Consider the following 10,151-nt stretch of genomic DNA (forward strand, 5'->3'; position numbering starts at 1 on the left):
ACGCGTCCGGAGTAACCGGATGATCCGGTAAAAATGCGTCTGGATTTTGGTGAAGGAGAAGTTACTGAATCAGTTCAAAGCCAGAAATCCAACTTCGAAACGTCAATAATTCAGATAAATTTATGGGTCCCTTCCACCAAGAACAACTGATGCGACTGAAAACGTTCATCCCAGAAACGTTGGTTTTTCTCAGAACGAGTTTTTATGTTTTTCTGCCAATAATTGAGCCTTTGGTTGGTCTTCCTCCATCATTTTAATCAAAACCTCAGAAAGTGACGTTCCTCCACTTTGGAGTTGAGCTTGAACGGTTCTGGAAGGTTCTCTCACCGTCTGATAAACCTGGAGTCGCATTTCCTCTTGCTTCCACACACAAGGAGGTCGGTTACACACCCAGAAACTTCATTTTTTAAATTAATAATATTGGTTGTTTTGGTTAAAAAGCAGTTTGGAAATGGTTTAGTAACCTTTACCTTAAACGTGGGTATCTATAATAATCTTAACTGGATCTTGAAGTGTCGTTTTGAAGACCTGCACCAACAAATCCGCCTGACATCGTTTTCTGCTCCAACAGGCAGAAACAGAAGTCCTCACGTTGTTTCACAGCTTATTCAAACAGAAACAAAGTTCATCTCAGAGTTTTTTGTTCTTTTTAATATCGCCCAACACAAGAGACCAAAGCAGCGTAAACAGGAAGTAGGACAGAAGTCTTGCCTGCAACTTCCTGTTTCCTTCCAGCCACTTATTGTCAGCATCATCAGAAACACCAAGTTTATCAACATAAACTTCAAATTCCACAGTTTGTTTGTTTTTTAAACAGTACAATTATATCATTTACAGTGTTTATTGTACATGTAGTGTGCTTTATGTTTGTAAACCAAATCTCCCTGACTGGACATCAACGCTTCATAAGAAACCGACTAATTAGCATCTTAATGCCGCTAATTAGTTTTTCACAAACAAGACCAACTCTGTAATCATCTGCTCTTCCATCAGCCCTGATCAAATTAGAATAAACTTTAATTATCAGAGTTTTAATCAAGGTTGGCACAGATACCATCTTGATCCTCATCATCATCACCTTCATCACATACTCGCACTTGACTGGACACAGAATGTATAGAGGCAGGCAGGCCCATTAATTCATATATGGCTCAATTATTAACATCAAAGCTGGATCTAACAGAAACAAGTCCATTTTTCTGAGACGCGTGTCCATCAGATGTCCCACTCTTCGCTCTGACTCACCACACTCCGGAGATCCTCTGTCGCATTAGGAGCAAATCATTCTGTCCAATCCATGCCGGCTCCTTTCATTAGTCAATAAAAGTCCACAGAATCCAATAAAACACCGGACATGTCCCAGAGGTGGTGGACACTCCACCTGGCTCACCCAAAAAATTCATCTTAATCCAAAAAAATAGACGTCTCGAGAAGAATCAGGAGTCCAAACCATCCGAGGTCCTTCAGGGTTCAAACTCTGTCCAAACGTCCCTAAAGTTTACAGCATCGCACTGTAACGTCCACCTTAGACGTCCACGTTGGTAAAGTCCTCTGAGAATCCATCATGGCAACGTAAGAAAAGTCTGATTTAAAAAGTCACATCATCTGCATATAAACACGTTTGTCTCGGGCGTCCTCTCGGTGGACTTCTTCCAGGCAGCTCGTTCGTTTGTCCGAGTCGGGGACAAAAAAACGAGTCGACTTAAATCCTGTTTCTATGTTGAACTCGTTTTGTGCTTGAATTTAGTCTTTCTTTTCAGTTCTAACGTAAACGTTTTAGTCAGATTGTCAGAAGACTAATCCTCAATTTTAACCCATTCCTTTGGTTCACACCAAGAACTAAGGAGGTCCTGATCCGTTCTGGGATGTAGGACAGTTTTATGGCTACCAGTCCAAACAAATGGAGATGTTTCAGGGACAAACTTTAGATTTTTTAATGTTTACAGGGAATCTGATTAAAGTTAGTCAGTTTTTTATGTTAACCTTCTTCACTGGAGGGTACTTCTTCGTTGCTTTATTGTAGAAAGTGATTCCTGTTAGAAAGTAAAAAATTCCCTTTAAAAATGAATAAAATTGTTATCCTGTGACTGTTGAGGCAACTCGAACAGGGTTCGAAATTCAAGAAACCTCGACCTCTGAGACGTTTTGGAGCCTCCTTCATTAATCTTCACCAACAGGGAGCTGCTGCTTGGAATGGATGACTTTATGGAGCAACTATGGAGAGAACTTTAGGCGTCATTACACTGAAAAATGTTGATGTTTTTTTGGTACAACTTAATCTCCTGAACTCCTCAGATTCAACCAAACGTCCCTGGAGTCCCCGTGGGTCGAGGATCTGCCCAACGTTCATAAACTCCTGAATTATACGGAGATTAAACGAGTTTCTTCATCGAAACGGGTCAAGCGCACGTCGTCGTGCGTCACCCAGTCAGAGCTGATATTAAACCAGAATCGCAGAAATTTTCTTACTTTTAACCGGAATCGCATAAAACAACAAGTCGTGTGATTCTGTCCCACCAACAGGGTTTCTACTTGCGGCAGGAAATGACAAATAAGCTCAAAAGGTAACACTGGCGGCCATGTTGAAACATCTCTTCATGTAAACGAATTGGAATTAACCGGTGCGGAATATTTTAATCTCTACACTTTTTACTCAAAGCTGCAGAGTCTCTGAAAATCCAGTGCTGTTGGGAGGAAACGGGATTGTATTCACTTCCTGTTGGGTTTCAGGAAGTTCCTGTATGATCCATCAGATTCAAGAAGATGGAAATATTTGGTTTTATTCACGTGTTGAAGCACTAAAGCTGGTCAGTGGTTTATAAAAGGGTCAATAAACACAAACCCTGGAAAGGATATCAGTTTTATTCTATAACACCAAATTTTATTTCTACATTTTTAGTTAAGGTGTTTAAAATGCCACAAATGGTTCTAATATTAGCAGGAATGACTTCACGTTTTAACGTCTAATTTCTTCTGAATCTGAAAGACGATTATTCTCAGGAACCATTTGCATTTCTTTGTTCTTTAACAGGTAATCGAGTTTAAATGTATAAACTGTTCCTCATGAGGGACCAGAAACAGGAACTTTCCTGTTAAAATGATTTTTAGCCGTCGGAAAGGTTTGGAACATTTTGAAACCTGTCAGATTAAACTGTTGTTTGATTAAATCACGTCTTTTATGTTTGAGCAAATCTTTGGTTTATGGGTTTGGTTTTTTTTTACCCATTGAAATCTCCCTCAAACGTTTCCCAGCTCCGCTCATTAAAAACAGAAAACATCGTCACCCTTCAGAGAACAATTACCGTTCCCCACGTGGCGCTCCCAGAGGTTTTTACAGCAAAACGCTCCGACTACAATCAACTTGTTCCAGCATCCAGAGGAGATTATATTTCTGAAGCTGCAGGTTTTGATGATGACAAAAACAAAAGTGATCTTTAAAGTCAAACTGAGGCAGTTTGGAGTTAATGAGTCTGAATGAGAGCCGTGAGCAGAGACCGCCGCGTTAATTACAGCGTCGTTCAGGGACCAACCTGCTGCTGATTGATTAACACAGTCTGCTCTGATTGGTCCGATCAGGCTCCGCCCACTTTATTACGTTTTTATTTTATTGGACGTGAAATTACAAAACAACCCAAAATTAAAAACTTTAAAAGTAACATCAGATAATTCTTTTTCCAGGATGGTAGAGATTTAAAAACAGACATCTAGTGGAAATTTTAAATATTTTTAAATAACTTATAACATCTGTCCAAAATATCTTTTTGTTAAATCTCTGAATAAACACAAATTTAAAGCATGATGAACCTTTAATTATTGATTTCCAGTCGCAAGTAGAAACGGGACTCAGGTCCTATCTACACCGCTACGGGGAGATATTTTTATTTTGTCCTTTCCACTGGTTATAACAAAAACACTGAATTAACCTTAGTGTCAAGAACGTCCACCCTAACTTTAAATAATTTGTTGGCTTGGCTAAAGATTGACCCAAAAACAAACTGAAACTGATTTATTGTTGTTTTGGTTTCTAGAGCCCAAAGTGAAGTGAGAACATGCAAAATAAAACTATCAATAAAACTCAATTTATTGTTTGGATGGGAGGCCCAAGTGCAGCAAAAAAATTTTGTTATTTTTTTTAAATATCAGGAGTAGTGCAGACGGAGTCTTGGTTTGGGCTGAATTCCCTGAAACGAACGTCAGTTTCCAGTTTCCATGTTTCAAATCCATTTTAGACGCACGAAAATGAAGAAAAGCCAAATTCAGCAAAATTAAGAGTAAGAAATGTGCACAGATTGGTTCAGTTTTCAAGCTAAAACAGAAAACTCAGAGAGACCCGGCCGGAACATCGGTAGAAACTGGTAATCTTAGAAAATATCCCGTATGGCTTCAGCTTCGTTAACTTCCACGTAACGAGCTGTGATAAATCAACAGAGTTAAAAATCTGAACATATGGAGATCATATATCTGTGGGGGGTTTTTTAAGTTCGAATTGTTGCAGAGTTTTAATCTAACAGCGGTCGGGGTTTTATGGTCAGGGTTTGAGGCTAACCCACTCATGACTAAATCGGCTTTTAGCTCAAAACTTCACGACTTTTTCCACCAGAGGGTCCCGGTGTCGAGGAAAGAATAATTCCATCAGCAGGGAAAACTTTACATTTCTTTTTAAAAAACAAAACCAGTTAAGAAACCGTCTGCTGAGCCAGACGAGCCAGTTTTCCCGGGGCTTTCCTCTCCGTTAGCTAGCGGTGCGTTAGCCAACAGGCCGTTAGCGGTCGCTTCACTCCGGCGAGGAGGCGGAGCGTTAGCCGAAGGTGGAGCTCGGAGGTTTGCGTAGCCACTGGTAGAACTGCCGCCGGTGGAGGCGGTGCCAGCGCACGTTGCCCTCGACGATCTCCAGCGCCCGCGGCAGCGCAGGCCCCGCCCCAACGCCGCTGACCTCGATAAACTCCTTTAACTGCATGAACGCAAACGGGAGGGAAAATGGAGGGAAAATGGCGGGAAAATGGTGGAAATCAAAAAAAGAAATATGTTAAAAAGCAAAAATAGACTCAAATTTACCGATTAGAGATCTGGTCTGAATAATAATATTTCCATTGGTCCGTTTCTTTGGTAAATGTTTGTCTTTTAATATATTTTATGATTTTTAACTAAATTTACTTTATTAGGCATCGACAGATACGAGATGCTGATGTCAAACATACCCTGAAGAAAAATATTTTCCCAATTTTAAAAGATTTAAATAAACGTTTTTAATCAAAAGAAAGAAAAGCAGAAACTGTTACTACAGTTTAAACTTTGTTACAGCCAGGATAACAAAAATACTAATTATTTATAGTTTTTTAATGTACAGAAACTAAAGCAGCAAAAAGCCAGCAGTTTATTTTATTACCTAAGATGTAGATCTACATAATAAAGTTTTATATATATATTTATTCATGAAGCTGGAGTTTTAGAATAAAAATATAGAATTTGTTAGTTTTAAATGACAGTAATTTAAGTAAAAGATCCAACGTTTGAGAAGCTGTTTTCTGTGAATTAATTGAAACTTTCCGGAGCCGAAGAGGAGAGTTCGGCTGCCTTCAGCTCGCGTCGTTAACGCCGCTCTCTTTCAGCTCCTATTTATTTTACTCTCCTCCGTCCTCCCATGTGTGACTCACTGGAGACATTTGTTCAAATCTGAAATAAAAACCCGTGTCAATCTCCTTCTTCTCCTTTGTTGCAGTTTTTGTACCGAGGCGTCCTGAGGGAAATAATGAGGTTTCACCGACAGTCGAGGCCACAGAGACGGCAGTTTGTTACCATACCAACAGGAGGAGTTAAAAAAACAGATAAAGGGACAGATTTTCAATCAGAAACACCTTTAACTCTCCAGCTTTTATGTTATTTCTGATTTTCCACTCAGCGAAGCAGCTTTTCTTTATCTGGATAAAAGGCTGTAGCAGCTGTGAAATGAATCGACGGAGGAGTGATTAAAAACCATTAATCCAGTTTTACTTGTTCTGAATAATCAACCCTAAAGGTAGAATACGGACGATGTGGCGCGTCTGTGGAGAACAGGATGATCAGCCGTGTTTAACTGATGACTCCGACGTCAGAGTGACCGGATCACCCAATGTCGGAGTCAACGGACGTCAGAGTTACCGGACGTTGGAGTAACCGGATGATACGATGTCGGAGTTACCGGACGATCCGGTAAAGACGCGTCCGTAGTTACTGGATGATCCAGTAAAGATGCATCCGTAGTTACCGGACAATCCGGTAAAGATGCATCCGTAGTTACCGGACAATCCGGTAAAGATGCATCCGTAGTTACCGGACAATCCAGTAAAGATGCATCCGTAGTTACCGGACAATCCAGTAAAGATGCATCCGTAGTTACCGGACGATCCGGTCAAGACACGTCCGAAGTGACCGGATGATCCGGTAAAGATGCGTCTGTAGTTACCAGATGATCCGGTAAAGATGCGTCTGTAGTTACCAGATGATCCGGTAAAGATGCGTCTGGAGTTCGGTGAAGGAGAAGTTACTGAATCAGTTCAGAGCCAGAAGTCCGACTCAGAAACGTCAATAATTCATCTTAAACAAACGTGGTGGAAACAAAAAGGCAAAAAACAACAATAATTATGACAGGAAGCAGTCAGAGAGCTCCAACCTTCAAACTGTAGGATCCAGATCGTGACCCGGGTATCTTTAACCCGAACGTTTCCTGAACATATCATCAGACGGACAAACCAACCAAACTGGCACTTTGGCGTATTTTTTTGTTCTTTTTTAATAATTTCTGTCTCTGGAAGGAGGACAAAAGCTAACAGGTCATTAAACTTTCATCATTTTAATTTTTAAACCTTATTTTTAAATTTTTTCATAAAATTCAACACCCTGACTTCAGAGACAATTGAACAAAAACAACATAATTCATGAATAAACAGTAAAACTGCAGATTACAAATTGAAATTAAATCTGAGTATTAAATAAATAAAAAGGTCTTGTTTGAAACAATCTTCATCATATGTCTAAAATATTACAGTTAAAAGCTCAGAAAAAGGAACTTTTTGTTTAAATATCGAACCAACTAATCCTGGATGTCGTTATCAGTTCTGTTTATTAAATATCATACGGAGTTCTGTCCGTTCTGTGTCAACATCAGGATTTGTTGTAGAGTCTGATGACATTTAAATGTTGGTTTAATTAGTTTGTGCTAATTACCCACTGATGGTGGTTGAAAGGTGAGCTGTCGTCTCTGTTGGTGAGAAACCCTAAACCTAAAAGGAAGCTGGTAAATGGCTGACTTGTTGTTTCATTTGTAGATTATTGGCATTATAGGGGACAAAGAGGCCATTATTTTGAATTCTCGTTACGATGGGGTAAAATGGGCGCCCATTCAGCTCCATTTACCTGTAAATGGACCAAGAAAGTCCCCGCAGGAGCTCGGTAATACCCGTGTGTATTTCTGTGTTTTTACCTCATTAAGTTCCCTCTCTGTGTTCAGGAACTCTGTGACCCCGCTGATGAGTTTGGAGTTCATGAACAAAGCTTCGCCGTATCTGAACAAACACAAAGACAACCGGTTTCAGGTCCGCCCGGCTGGTACCAGGACACGTAAAAAGCCCGAGGTGGGACGGTTTGGGCGTCTCACCGAGCGTTCAGGACGTCCCACTTTTCTCTGAAGTATTTCCAGGCCAGGTTTCGACCCTGAGGGTTTCTGCCCACGTGGATGATGACATCGATCACGTCCTGCTCCGGGACCAGGTCCGAGGTCAGGGACAGGTTCAGTAACCTGGAAGAAGCAGAAACAAGGTTAGCTTGATTCAGCTCGTAGAAGTTTGTTCTTTTACATTCAAACCCTTAGAACGAACATTACTTTTTAAGGGTTTAGTAAATACTATGGGTAAAGATATATATTCCCAGTATAAATTCTTTTACCTAATTAGCAGGTACATTTGTCAAATAAATTTTAGATAACATAATAATATTAACATTAGCACTAGCACAGCAATGTTAGTGTTAGCATAGACCCTTTACTTTAGCACACTGACGTAAACATTAGCATAGTGCCTTTATGCCATTATAATGACACTGTTAGCATAATTACATTAACATTAGCTTAATAAGGTTATTGTTAGCATAGTAGAATTAATATTGATTAACTTAAGCATAGTCACACTAATGCTGGCATGGTAACATTACCGTTAGCATGGTGGTGTTAACTTTAGCATAATAATATTACCGTTAGCATAGTGACATTAATGATGGAACAGTAATAATACCGTTAGCTTAGTGGTGCTAGCACAGTGACATTAACATTAGTTAAATTACCATCAGAACAGCGATACCCTTAGCATTAGCATTAGCATTGTAACACTCATATTTGTGTAGTGATGTTTATGTTGGCCAACACTGACATTAAAACAGTATAATGTTTTTAACATGAACCTTATGCCTAAAATTCAAACAAGTTCAACAATTTTATGTCTAAATTTTAATCTGAAATCAGTTTTGAAGCTTAAAAGTATATTTTCATTTTGTTTCATGTTTAAATATATAAATTAGCATCAATCTAATCACGTGCAGCATAAATTAAGTCATTTTTTACAAACGATTTTATAAAAACAAATCTGAAAACTAAGCGATGAGAAAAAAATGGTGTAAAAGTTTTTAGTTTGAAGATGGATTGTTGTAGAAAAAGTGTTTATTTCACTTCTACTCCTCTCTGCAGACGTAACTTTCTGTTGATAATTTCTCCAAAGACTTATTTTTATCCAAACCACGTGAGGTTTTCAACAGAAACAACAAAAATCATTCGAGTTTGGAAACTTTAAACGGTTCAGTTGACGCAGAAACGAGTCACGAGTCAAACCCGGGCTGCACGATGGAGTTCAGGCAGGAAAGGTCACGATGTTTAACAGAAATGATTATTTTGTTCTGGTGTTGTCGGCGGTCCGGCCGGTGGGTGTTTCTGTCAAACCAAAAATCACTTTCTGACACGACTGACGAGAGGCAGAGTAATCGGATTACTCCGGGCTGCAGGTGATATTTTCAAAAACACAATAAAGGAAGTGTTTTTTTCAGACGAGGGATGAAAAAGTTTAGTCATCAAAAGTAGCTGTTTGGAGTTCACTTTCTTTTTCCTTTGCTGTGATTTTCTGTGTGTGTGTGAGCTGCCGTTTTAATAAAACCCCCAAATCAATTTTCTCTCTTTTCCCACAATCCCTCTGTGCTGAAAGCATTTCCTCTGTGGCCAATCAGTGTGTTTCCCTGTGGTTGTTGGTTTGTGTGTGTATGTTTGTGTGTGTGCAGCTGATCGGAGAACAGTTTAACCGCAGCTCAGAGATCGATACCTGCACACACATGTACCGGTCACCGCTCAACGCCGCGCCGCGATTAACCCTCCGTAAAACACCCTGACGTTCAGCCACATGTGCTCATTGGGTCAATTTCCCCATTCCGTTTGGAGTCTTTGTTTTCTCTGAGCGCTACAGAAATCAATTTACAGAGCAGTACCTCCCTTTCAGAAATCATTAAGTCACTTTACATTTTTGTCAACGTTGCGCTGAAATACAGCAGAGACCGTTCCGGACTAACTCTACTGTAAATAACCTGCTTACAGTTCCTCAAATAAAGCCACTGACTCGAGACTAAAGCTAATTTTCAGAGCTGTACTGATCAATAATTCATGTTAAGAATCAACCCGCAGCGAGATGTACAGGAGCACAAAGAGATGTTGTTCTACGTCTTTAAACTTATTGATCTGGTTTCGCAGCTCAAACATTCCTTTAGTTCTCGTTTCCAGCAGGAACAAAAAGCTCAGATGAACTGATTGTGATGCTACACGGCGCAGAAATAATCCATGTAAACGTTTCAGCTGAAAGGAAAGGTTCTGCCGTATTAAAGTGGGTTTCTGTGTGTTTGTTGAACTGTTGTAATGTATAATACCGGTACGTACCCGGTGGGTGTCCGTTCAGTACCAGGTGTGTACAGGTGCTGGTCATAAAATTAAAATATAATGAAAAAGTAGATTGATTTCAGTAATTCCATTTAAAAAGTGAAACTTGTATATTATATTCATACATTACATACAAACTCATATATTTCAAATGTTTATTTCGTTTAATTTTGATGATTACAAATGACAACAAATGAAAATCTCAAATTCA

General features: G+C 39.5%; 1 protein-coding gene across 1 annotated transcript in view; it reads right to left on the reverse strand.

Annotated features, from left to right (window-relative positions):
* Positions 1-630: 630 nt before the first annotated feature.
* LOC108250579 (thyrotropin-releasing hormone-degrading ectoenzyme) overlaps positions 631-10,151 on the reverse strand; it is an 83,140-nt gene continuing 73,619 nt past the window's right edge. Inside the window, exons 17-19 of the mRNA XM_037981382.1 lie at positions 7,634-7,774; positions 7,460-7,541; positions 631-4,951 (exon numbers count right to left, since the gene is read on the reverse strand). Coding sequence (XP_037837310.1) covers positions 4,799-4,951; positions 7,460-7,541; positions 7,634-7,774 — 376 coding nt within the window. The 3' untranslated portion in view covers positions 631-4,798. The remainder of the gene's footprint in view (positions 4,952-7,459; positions 7,542-7,633; positions 7,775-10,151) is intronic.

Source organism: Kryptolebias marmoratus, linkage group LG18 (genome assembly GCF_001649575.2).
Source record: "Kryptolebias marmoratus isolate JLee-2015 linkage group LG18, ASM164957v2, whole genome shotgun sequence".
Classification (NCBI taxonomy): Eukaryota; Metazoa; Chordata; class Actinopteri; order Cyprinodontiformes; family Rivulidae; genus Kryptolebias; species Kryptolebias marmoratus.